Consider the following 12,590-nt stretch of genomic DNA (forward strand, 5'->3'; position numbering starts at 1 on the left):
GGACAAGGCCTGCCAGCTCTCACTGATGACCAGGCTGCCGTGACGTCCCCGACGCACTGATGGACCTCAGCACCTCCCCCAGGTGCCCCAGGACTGCTGGCCGCCCTGGCAGCTCAATCCCTGTTCCTGAGACTCCGGGCGTCTCCTCTCTCTTGTCCCCTCAGCGGACAACATTCTCCAGCATCCCCATGAAGGAGAGATTTCACAGGAAATCAAGTGAAATACGCTTTGGAAATGCCACCAATATGACCAAACTCATATTTTTTTGTTAGAAGTGACAGGCAGGGATAGACATATTTTTTCATGTTGTGAGTCAGAGAAGGATGAAAGCAGTATGAGAGCTCCTGCTCAGAATCTGGACCCGTGAAGGTCTTTACTTCTCATCTCCGCAGCACTGACATTACCATTAAATGTTTTCTGACATGTGGTCTCCCATAACCTAATATTGAAATAAATTTAAAACAGTTTTCAGTGGCTACACTTGGCATTAAACTATAGAAGAAATGAGGAAAACATTTAACCAAACTTCTGAGAGAGAAACCTAGTTTTCGGGAAGGGAAGCTTCAACGCCGAACCTGCACCAGGATAGAAGTTTTTATATTACCGAATTGCACAGGTCCCTGTGGCCCTGGATTTTATTTTTTTAGTCTGCTCTTTCTCGGGCAATTTCTACTGTTTCACCCTCAGGTTCACTGATTCCATCCTCTGTCGTCTCCATTCTGCTGGTGGGTCTACCCATGGACTTTGGCGTTCAGTTACTGTATTTTACATTCTAAAATGCTCATTTCATTCTTCCTTACAGCTTCTGTGTCTTTGTTGAAACTTTCAATTTATTGGCCGAGAATTTCTATTTTTCATTGGTTTCCAGTGGGTTTGTCATTGCTCACTGAGGCGTTTTTATGATGGCTGTTGGAAAATCTCTGCCCTATAAGTCCAACATCTATGACGTCTTGCTGTTGGCATGTTGGCTGTTTCTCTCACTCTGGCTAATTTTCCTGGCTCTTGGCATGAAAAGTGATTTCCAATTGTGTCTCTCGCGCTGTTCCTGGGGTCCTGAGGTCCCTGGCCAGTGTGCCTTCTTCCCTCTACCATTCAGGTCTTCTTACGTCTGTTTTATGTACAACATCCAAGATGTTTATCTGACTTAGGAGGAGGGGCAGGGGGCAGTGTGTCTATTCCACTTCGTCTAGGACTGGAAGTGTCCTCAGGGCTTTTTCTGAAAAGTAAGGCTCTGCTTACCTGACCCTGTTAAGAAGAACAGTCTAGATAATGTGAATAACTTTTGAGTTATTGTGAATACTTTCCCAATATCATGACTTCAGTCCCATCTCCACATCATGTGTCAGCACAGGGAAGCTGCCCTCCGCATTTTACCTAACATAATCCTTATCTGGAATGTTCCTTCATTTCCCCACTTCCCCCTTCAAAAACCCACCCAAGAACCACTTCCTTCCGGACAACTCTCTCTACTCCTGTTCACACAAATCTCTCTTCCCACCTCCAGATTTGGTTGGACTGTCCCTCGGTCTGTTTTTCTTGAAGGAAGGGAATACACCTCACGCGTGCTTGTACCGTGGACTAAGTGTCGGATGCAAAGGATGCTCTCAAAAATGAATTCAGGTAACTTTGCTGCATATTAGAAAGGGAAAGGACCAAAGAAATATCTAATCCAACCCCTAAATTTGCAGATAAGGAAAATAGGATTCTTCATTTATAAAATACGCACCGAAAGATCACATGAGCCCCAGAGGAACACAAGAAAGACAAGAATAACGGGGGTCTCTTACAGAATTAACCAGAAGCTAATCACTTGACATCATTAGGAGCCAGGATTACCTTGCCTAGAGAATAACCTCCTGGCTTAGAGAGGGGAAAATGTGGTGTTGTCTTAACATACAGCACTGGTTTCTGGACGCAAGAGTCAACCGCAACCCCACTGTCGGTTAGTAGTCTGCAGAGACAGCCAGGCCTTGGACTTTAGCAGCGGCGCTTCCCCAGCCCTCCAGCCTGGAAGCTGTCTGACCTGAAGCCTAATCGTCTTTCATGATCTCTCATTATTCATTGTCTCTATTTCCACAGAAACTCGACAATCACAACCAAAACCTCGAATACGGAAGCCACGTGAAATGACGGAGAGAGGAGGTGACACACAACTCTGCAGACGAGGCCCATGTCCACTGAGGAAGTGGCCCGGCCTGGCTCTCAGGCTCCCCGTGCGCCACCTGCCTCCCCTACCGCCACTCCCCAGCGACCACAGTGCCCTGGTGCTGCACTGACCTTCTTCGCATTTACCCGTATCTGAAATTGCCTAGAGGCTTGCTGACGTTTCTCCTATCCAGCCCCTCCACTAGAATGTCAGCTCCACGAGGACAAGGACTCGGTCTGTCTTGTTCATCACCAAGACTCGGGGCGAGGCCGAGCGCACAGGAGATGCTCAATCCATATTTACCAAGTGAGAGAACAAACGAATGAAGCAACGCACAGACAGATTTCTCCAAGTCTGGCTGGTCTAATAACCCTAACGGCTGTCTACCGCCCCAAAGGTACCTGGACACTTTGGTGACAACATGTGGATGTCCCCCTGGGGCCAGCCGGCCCTGGGGACAAGTAACCACGACGTGAGGCGCTCACTGGCTCTCTGCAGCTGGAGCACATGCCCGGCCCTCCCACGGAAGTGGCCCTGCCAGCACCCGTTTCACCTGGCGCCCGCAGGGGGTGGCGGAGAGGGACGAGCAGAGTGTGTGGCCGCACTGCTGCAAACCAACCGAGGGGGCGCAGGGAGCACTGCTGCAAACCAACCGAGGGGGCGCAGGGAGCACTGCTGCAAACCAACCGAGGGGGCGAAGGGAGGACGGTGACAAAGGGACACAGGGAGGCGGCGGGAGAGAAAAGCAAGTCTGCGGGCGAAGCGCCAGCAGTGCCTCCGGAGTCCCTGATGACCGGCTCAGACGCCGCCCCTGACCTCCGCGCCCTCCGCACGCGCCCCGCCCCAGAGCTCCTCCCACCGCGGGGGCCCCAGAGCCCCAGAGCCCCCGAGCCCCCGAGCCCCCGAGGGCGACGACAGGTTCCCGGGCCGCGCCCAGAGCCACATTCATCCGTTCCGGGCAGGGTGTCTCACCAGCTGGGTCCCTGACATGTGGCCCGTGTGACTGAGGAAACGATGTCTCTAATTTAATTCAGTTTAATTTAAATGTAAATAGTCCCATGTGGCTAATGGCCACGGCACTGCACGGTGCAGACAGCACACTTCCACCCTAGTGGAAACTCCTCTGGACGGTGCTACTCTACAGCATCTGGAGACTGTGCTTCAGACTGCAGCCACGGCTTCTCCTCCCCACAAGCAGGAGGCGGCCAGTTTCAAGGGGAAACCTTTAAAATAAGACGCACTTATTTGCCTCTGTACCCTCATCGCCCTGGGGGGAGATGCGCCCAGACCCAGAGCACTGCTGCCCGGGTGCCGATGTGGGCAAGGCCCCGGCGCCTGGCGAGCGGGGCACAGCAGGAGCCTCAGGCGGCTCCCCGTAGGCAAGTCTGCTTTGTCATCCAGCAGAGGTGTAACTTCGGTTCGATAAACTAACAGGCAGCCAGACTCACCTATATTCTGCCACGAGAGGAAAAAACACCACTAACTCAAAGCCACAGGTGTATCTAGAGCCACGAGCTGTTTCAGGGATCCGCTCCACACCTGCGGGTAGACAGGCCCGGGGGTACTCACGCTGAACACCTTAATGTCGTTTCGGGTTCTTATCTCTTCCACGAGGGCCAGCGGTTTTCCTTTGGGTACTGGGATGGTGCCAAGGACGACAGTCCCCGGGTGGGACAGCATCTGGCGAACGGCCTGGATGAACGGCTGACTGAAGAGCTCCATCTTGCCCACCTCGTCGATGACACACACGCTCTGCCCCGGGCCACCTCTGGGACCCGCCTGAGGACGACAGAGACACTAACTGGGACAGCGGGTCACATGAGGCAACGGGCCCAGGGGTCCCCCTCCCCCGTCACTCACCGACTGACTGTCAGAGCAGGGAAGGCAGCCCCACTTCGGGAAGCAGGAGGCCGTCTCTCCGTCCACCCAGGGCAATCAACGGGCAGGAGAATCCAGGGGAGCTCCCTTGGAGACCACAGCACCCAGAAAACTCAGTTCCCTGAGCACCCAGTTTCCCTGGCAATTTCCACTCTTCTAGAATGGTCCTGATAATAACCAAGCTTTATATTTATATACACCCAGGAAATAAGCAGGACCCAAATGACTCAGGCTTAAAAGAACTGAGGCAGCAGGCCTGGGAGCCCTTATCAGTTTTTTCAATTGTGAGCTGTATGATTGCCTGTCTGCTGGGAAGAGGTGACCGCTGTGGCCAGATGCCTGTGTCTTTCCCAATCTGCGCTACGAGGGTCGGTGGAAAGGAATGAAAGTGAAAAGAGAAGGAGTCCTGGTTAAAAAAAAAAAAAAAAGTGAGCACGTTGTGCCCTTTAATCTCAGCTTCCCTTGCTAGTGACTTTATACCAATGCACTTCCACTACGTCCTTGAAGACCCACCCCTCTAGGAAGAGGTCGGGCAGCCAGCCTCCAAGAGTCCTCAGGATTCCCAGCTCCTGGGGTGTGCACCCTGTGGGTGGGCCTGTGTGATCACCAGAGAATGACAGCACGCAAAAAGACTGCTGTTTCTGTCTCGGTCTCAATCTCCATCCATCCATCCATCCATCCATCCATCCACCCACCCACCCATCCATCCATCCATCCATCCATTCATCCATCCATCCATCCATCCACCTATCCTGGATCACCTGCTCGCAGGGAAGATGCCTGCCATGTTGCGAGGACACGCAGGCAGCTGACGGTGAGGTCCAGGTGATAAGGAACTGAGGCCTCATGTCAACAGCCCAGGAGGATCTGAGGCCTCCCAGCAACCATGACCGTGAACTTGGAAGCCTCAGGGCACTGCAGCCTCATGAGAGACCCTGAGCCTGAACCATTCAGCAAAGCCGTTCCTGGATTCCTGATCCAGGGAAACTGTGAGATCATAAATGTTCGTTGTTTTAAACTGCTAGATCTTGGGGTAATTTGTTACACAGCAACAGGGAACTAATACACATGTCCTCTCTAGAAAGCCTTCCCAGAGAAAGCTGACAGGACTCTGAGTAGTTTTTCCACAGCAGGGACACAATAGAACATACAATAAGCACTTCAGTGAATGCTGAGTGACAAATACATTTCTATATCTTTATATAAATGATTATTTTGAAAACGGTATGTAAAGCTGATTTACAAAGTACTTTTCACTGTAAGTTCTCAGATTCCTTGAATACTGACATCAATACATTCTCAGAATGAATGGCTACGTTAAGCTAGATTTTGCTCCAATTCTAAATACCAAAGCTCTTACACAGTGTGGCCATGGGTGGCGTGCATGTGGTGACCAGTGACAGATGGGGCGGAGGGCAGATCCTGGAGCCTCGTATGGTGCACAGAGGGGTGGGATGCTGTCCAAAGGCTGAGACTCAAAGTCAGAATCACACACTGTGCTTTAAAGGCTGCTCACTGTGTGTATTCAGGAAGACAGGGGAGATTTCTTTTGGAACAGACAGTATGGGATTGGAGGGAAGCCTCAGAGCAGTGGTTTTCAAACCTTTCTGTAAGTGGTACTCTTTTAATTCTCCTGCTTACTATCAAATACATATAACATATTTTTCCGCTCCTTTTATTGGCAGAAAGACCAGGAAGGGGCCACTGCAGTCGTGCGAGAGAGGTCTAAACAAGCACTCAAACTTCTGTGTTGCTAGTGCACTTCACGTTCACCTCTGAGTGTACCTGTGTGCGTTTGTATACACATAGCTACCCCGTCTCCCCTCTAGAAGCAGAGATGACGCTGTATTCATCTTTTTCCTTCCCATAGAGTTGAACAGCGCAAAGCTGGGCTGAGGCAGCTGATGTGGCCCTGCACTGGTGGGGCGGCCAAGCGAGGCACAGTGAGCAGTCAGTTGCTATTTCAACATTTTCTTCAAAAAATGAATGCCAGGGCTTCCCTGGTGCTGCAGTGGTTAAGAATCCGCCTGCCAATGCAGGGGAAAGGGTTCGATCCCTGGCCCGGGAAGATCTCACATGCCGCGGAGCAACTAAGCCCGTGCGCCACAACTACTGAGCCTGCGCTCTAGAGCCCGCGAGCCACAACTACTGAGCCCGCGTGCCACAGCTACTGAGCCCGTGCGCCACAACTACTGAGCCTGTGCTCTAGAGCCCGCGAGCCACAACTACTGAGCCCGCGTGCCACAGCTACTGAGCCCGTGCGCCACAACTACTGAGCCTGTGCTCTAGAGCCCGCGAGCCACAACTACTGAGCCCGCGTGCCACAGCTACTGAGCCAGTGTGCCACAACTACTGAGCCCGTGTGCCACAACTACTGAAGCCTGTGCGCCTAGAGCCCGTGCTCCACAACAAGAGAAGCCACTGCAATAAGAAGCCCGCACACCGCAACGAAGAGTAGCCCCCGCTTGCTGCAACTAGAGAGAGCCCGTGCGCAGCAACGAAGACCCAATGCAGCCAAAAGAAAAGAATGCCAAACTGGGGAGAAAGAAAACAGCTGTCGGCCACCCGTGTGTCAGCATAAAGGCAGACACTCCCACAACAGCGAGCCACCCCAACTGACCTGCCTCTGAGTCAGGAGTGTCTGGGGCACTTTGCTGTCCCCAGAGACTATGAATACCTGTGGACGCTGTCTTTCCAGAGGCTACAATCTAAACACCAAACAGAACTCCACTCCAGCACATCAGAATGACAGTTTTGAAAGCGGTTAGTTCCGAGAGAAACAACATCAAAGCATGTGTGAGCACCCATGGCTCTGTGTTTAGTGGGTGCACGTACGCAGGGGGTCAGATACACGTGAGCAGGTCCACTATAAAGCACACGGCTCCACAGCTACCCTGCCTGCCTTCCTCTACGACGTTCGCCAATGAGAGCTCACCTACATCATTTAAACTTCCGGACACACACGTAGACATTATTTTCTACCAACTGGAAATGCTCATTTGAAAACCTTAGCTTATATAAAATCCCCATTCTGTCCAGAATTAGGGACTTTCTTTATCCAGAAACTATAGGAATCTCAAAAAGTCTGGGATTTTTAATGAAAAATTGAGTTATTCACGCTCAGTTGAGACAGATATCAGAGGCTAAGCCACTCAGACACCTGTAAACAGTCAGCCTGTTTTTCTGAATAACACATGAACATATATGCACGAGCTTAATAAAAGAACCACGATTATGTTCAGAATTGTTTCCTTTCTATATGGATTCAAGCAATTTTAAAAGGAAACAAAAAAAAAAACCCAGTGACCATTCACCCCGTTTCCATTACTCTAAATGCTCTTCTGAGTTGAGGAAGACACAGGGGTACAGCACTAGGGCCCAGGTTTGAAAACCATCAGTAGCTTGGCTCCGGCTTCCCCGTTTCCGGCCGTGGGTATGGAGTAAGGAGCCCGTGGAGGACTCTGGGTGGCTCTGGGCCACGCGGTTAAAAGCACTGAGCACACCCTATGGGGAGCAGCCGTTCTCCGGGCACCCCCTCCCCGCAGAGGACAACTCAGGCGGCATCACTGCGGTCCTCTGTGCCAATCACCACGCCCTGCTCTTGTGCTTGCATTTCAGCTCGTTATACATTTTCACTGTCACAAAGAATGGGAAAACCTCTGTGCAAAGCATATTTCAGTCCCTATGTTGGTTCTGAGGGAGAAGATATTTCCTTGGGATAGAGTCCTAAAGTTGACCAGCCAGGAGTAAGAGAAGTTATGAATAATTTTATAGCTTTGGTTACACTCAGCTAGCTTGCTTTTCAGAAAGATTAAATCAATTTAGAGCGACAATGAAACACCTCTGCATCAGCTTTGCTGGAGAGCTGAAAAACAGTGTGATTCTTTTGGTCCTTTGTTTAATCCTTATGTGTACTTTTAAGGATACAAAGAAAATGTAAACATAAAATAAGCAATTTCCTTCAACCAAAATACTGAACAAAGAAAAAGCTAATTAAAGTTGCCTTTACCTTATTCTGAATTATTTAAATAATACATATTTCCAGTGGTATTAAGGTTGCCATTTGTTTTTTTTTTAAACATCAGACACAGACTGGCTTCTGAGCTCGCCTGTCTGGGACAGCAAGTCTCAAAAGTGATGGGAGGGAACAAGGCGGCTGTCGGCCAGAAGGCAGGCAACAGAACTGGAGCCCTGCCCCCTGAATAGCCGCAAGTTCTGGGGAAGCTGGAAAGGCAAATGGTGCAAACAGCAGCCAAGGCCGAGCAAGTTCCTTGACCCTCTTAAGTTATTAGCTATAAGGCAGGGCTCCAATTAGACTTTTATGTGTGTTTATTCCAAGCTTTAAAGTTTCAGGATCCCTCGGCAGTCTGGTGGCATGTCGACTGAGTGTCCCCGGGGAGTAAAACCCCAGGCTGGCGGCCAGCACGAGACGTTTAGACGGCCCTATGCGCCCCGCAGCACTGAGCGCAGGTGGGGCAGAGCTGCTCCCACCCACACGCCGGAGGCTGGTGCTGAGGCTCTTCCTGGATGTCCCCACGGGCCTCCCCCGGCTCCACACCAGCCCCTGACCGCAGAGCGCCTTGGCATCTTCCAAGCTACGAGAAGGACCCTGGGGCTGAAACGGCATCTGCTGGCTGACTGTCAGCCCAGGGGGATTAAGAAACCAGTCCTCCTCGTGATTCCAGCGCCCTGGGACCAGACTAGATGGTTGGGCTCGTGGGTCCCACGATGGGCCCTGGTTCCCAGCAGACACAAATCAGACTGTTGATGTGACGTCCTCCCAAGGTACTGTGCCCATCACCTCCCTCAACTTCTCAAGAAAAGTAACCAGGGCTTCCCTGGTGGCGCAGTGGTTGAGAATCTGCCTGCCAATGCAGGGGACACAGGTTCGAGCCCTGGTCTGGGAAGATCCCACATGCCACGGAGCAACTGGGCCCGTGAGCCACAACTACTGAGCCTGCGCGTCTGGAGCCTGTGCTCCGCAACAAGAGAGGCCGCGATAGTGAGAGGCCCGCGCGCCGCGATGAAGAGTGGCCCCCGCTCGCCGCAACTGGAGAAAGCCCTCGCACAGAAACGAGGACCCAACACAGCCAAAAATAAATAAATAAATAAATTTATTTAAAAAAACAAAACAAAACAAAACAATGAAGTCTGTCGCATTGACTGGCTCCTACTTTCATGAATGATTTCTCTGCAGCAGGCAATGCTGTTTGACAGCATTTTACCCACAGACCTTCTTTCAAAATCGGAGTCAATCCTCTCAAACCCTGCCACTGCTTTATCGACTAAGTTTATGGAATGCCCTAAATCTCTGTTGTCACGTCAACAAGCTTCACAGCATCTTCACCAGGAGCAGATTCCATCTCAAGAAACCTCTTTTTTTGCTCATCCATAAGAAGCAACTCCTCATCCACTGAAGTTTTATCCTGAGATGGCAGCAACTCAGTCCCATCTTCAGGCTCCACTTCTAGTTCTCTTGCTGTTTCCACCACATCTGTGGTTACTTCCTCCACTGAGGTCTTTTTTTTTTTTCAATATTATGGCTTTTATTAAAACGCTGCACGGAATATCCTTATACACACATTTGACTCTCTCATTAGGATAAACCTCCAAAAGTGGAATCACTGGGTCATCCACTGAAGTCTTGAACCCCTCAAAGTCATCCATGAGGATTCAAAGCAACTTCTTTCAAATTCCTGTTAATGTTGATATTTTGACCTCTTCCCATGAATCATGAACATTCTTTTTTTTTTTTTTTAATTATTATTTATTTATTTTTGGCTGTGTTGGGTCTTCGTTTCTGTACGAGGGCTTCCTCCAGGTGCAGCAAGTGGGGGCCACTCCTCATCGTGGTGCGCGGGCCTCTCACCATCGCGGCCTCTCCCGCTGCAGAGCACAGGCTCCAGACGCGCAGGCTCAGCAGTTGTGGCTCACGGGCCCAGTCGCTCCGCGGCATGTGGGATCCTCCCAGACCAGGGCCCGAACCCGTGTCCCCTGCATTGGCAGGCAGACTCTCAACCACTGCACCACCAGGGAAGCCCCATGAACATTCTTAATGGCATCTGGAATGGTGAATCCTTTCCAGAAGGTTTTCAGTTGACTTTGCCCAGATCCATCAGAAGAATCACTATCTCTGGCAGCTATAGCCTTACAAAATATGTTCCTTAAATAATAAGGCCTAAAAGTTGAAGTTACTCTTTGATCCATGGGCTGTAGAATGGATGTTTTCTGAGCAGACATGAAAAAAACATGAATCTCCGGCTTCTCCATCAGAGCTCTTGGGTGACCAGGTGCATTGTCAATTTTGAAAGGAATCTTTTTTTCTGAGCAGTAGGTCTCAGCAGTGGGCTTCATATATTCAGTAAACTATGTTGTCAACAGATGTGCTGTCACCCAGGCTTTGTTATTCCACGTACAGAGCACAGGAAGAGTAGATTTAGCATAATTCTTAAGGGCTCTAGGATTTTCAGAATGGTAAATAAACACTGGCTTCAACTTCAAGTCACCAGCTGCACTGGCCCCTACCAAGAGAGTCAGCCTGTCCTCTGAAGCTTTGAAGCCAGGCACTGACTTCTCCTCTCCAGCTATGAAAGTCCTACATGGCATCTTCTTCCAATAGAAGGCTGTTTCTTCTACATTGAAACTCTGTTGTTTGGTGTAGCCACCTTCATGAATATCTTAGCTAGACCTTCTGGAGAACTTGCTGCAGCTTGTGCACCAGCACCTGGGGCTTTACCCTGTCCTTTCACGTTATGGAGACGGCTTCTTTCCTCAAACCTCATGAACCAACCTCTGCTGGCTTCAAACTCTTCTGCGCCTTCCTCACCTCTCTCAGCCCTCACAGAACTGAAGACAGTTAGGGCTTTGCTCTGGATTACGCTCTGGCTTAAGGCAATATTGTCGCTGTTTTGATCCTCTATCCGGCCACTAAAACTTTCTTCCTGTCAGCCGTAAGGTTGCTTTGCTTTCTTATCATTTGTGTGTTCACTTTTAACTTCCTTCAAGAACTTTTCCTGTGCATTCACAGCTTGGCTAACAGGCACAGGAGGCCTAGCTTTCTGCCTGTCTTGGCTTTCAATGTGCCTTCCTCGCTGCGCTTAATCATTTCCAGCTTTTGAAAAGTGAAAAAACGCGCAACTCTTCCTTTCACTTGAACGCTTAGAGGCCGCAAACCTTCAATTTGTAAAAAAATGCAGTATCTGCAAAGCACAAGACAACGAGGTATGCCTGTACTACCTTCTAAATCTTCCTTATCAGCTGACAGTGTTTACAATAACTATTTTTTTAAAATTTCAATTGCTTAGTCAAAATTTTAATCACTACTTGAACTTTTGATAAAAGTTTGGTATTTTTGATGCCTGATAACCTTCTATTAGAAATTGTCTGAAGGAGATAAAGTTGATAATTTTTGCTACAGTGAAATGGTGACAACTTTTTTTCTAACTAATGAGGTAAATGGATACAAAGAGAGGAGTACAGCTTAGATTAGGGAAAAATCAATCTTTTTTGTTTTTTTTCTTTAATATTTTGGGGATTGATTTTACTTTTTTTTAAAAAATTTATTTATTTATTTATTTATTTATGGCTGTGTTGGGTCTTCGTTTCTGTGCGAGGGCTTTCTCTAGTTGTGGCAAGTGGGGGCCACTCTTCATCGTGGTGCGCGGGCCTCTCACTGTCGCGGCCTCTCTTGTTGCGGAGCACAGGCTCCAGACGCGCAGGCTCAGTAGCCGTGGCTCATGGGCCTAGTCGCTCCGCGGCATGTGGGATCTTCCCAGATCAGGGCTCGAACCCGTGTCCCCTGCATTGGCAGGCAGATTCTCAACCACTGCGCCACCAGGGAAGCCCGGGAAAAATCAATCTTTATGGGTTTGTTTAGTTCAGTTTTTGAATGTACAGTGATTTTATGTTTGTTTCACCTTGCTATAGAAAGTATTTCAAAAGGGGGTAGCTAAATTTGCTTTCCAGTTGCAGCCTCAAGAGAAAGTTATTATCTTAAGATAACCTGATAAAGTTTATAAAAAGTTAGAAAAATTAACTGGGAGAAACTTCGATGAGGAGGATGTGCGTGGTCATAAAGCAGCTCCCTACTCGCAGCTACTCGTTCAAAGGAAGAAAAGAATACACATACAGGGGAGAAATCGGTCAATTCCTTGATCGAGTAATCAAAGTAACATCACTAACCATCACATGCCTCCAGATGAGAGGCCAAGAAGGGTGCATCACCACACACTACAGAAGTCCAGCTGAACCTAACCACAAGGAACCATCAGAAAACCCCAAAAGAGGAACATCCTATTAAAAGAGAACTGTACTCTTCAAAAATGTCAGTGTCGCAAAGGACAAAGAAAATGACTGTGGAAATGTTCCCCATTAAAGGAGGCTATTGGGCTTCCCTGGTGGTGCAGTGGTTAGGAATCCGCCTGCCAATGCAGGGGACACGGGTTCAAGCCCTGGTCCGGGAAGATCCCACATGCCGCAGAGCAATTAAGCCCGTGCGCCACAGCTACTGAGCCTGTGCTCTAAAGCCTGCGAGCCACAACTACTGAGCCCGTGCACCACAACTCCT

The 12,590-nt window shown here is 49.5% G+C and overlaps 1 protein-coding gene across 4 annotated transcripts in view; it reads right to left on the reverse strand.

Annotated features, from left to right (window-relative positions):
* Positions 1-12,590, reverse strand: part of NTPCR (nucleoside-triphosphatase, cancer-related) — a 44,392-nt gene that overhangs the window by 6,396 nt on the left and 25,406 nt on the right. For 3 of the 4 annotated variants that reach the window (XM_036829312.1, XM_036829313.1, XM_036829311.1), the window contains one exon: positions 3,716-3,925. The exons of the other annotated variant lie outside the window; for it this stretch is intronic. In XM_036829312.1, coding sequence (XP_036685207.1) covers positions 3,716-3,925 — 210 coding nt within the window. The remainder of the gene's footprint in view (positions 1-3,715; positions 3,926-12,590) is intronic. 4 annotated transcript variants of the gene reach the window in all.

Source organism: Balaenoptera musculus, chromosome 16 (assembly GCF_009873245.2).
Source record: "Balaenoptera musculus isolate JJ_BM4_2016_0621 chromosome 16, mBalMus1.pri.v3, whole genome shotgun sequence".
Classification (NCBI taxonomy): Eukaryota; Metazoa; Chordata; class Mammalia; order Artiodactyla; family Balaenopteridae; genus Balaenoptera; species Balaenoptera musculus.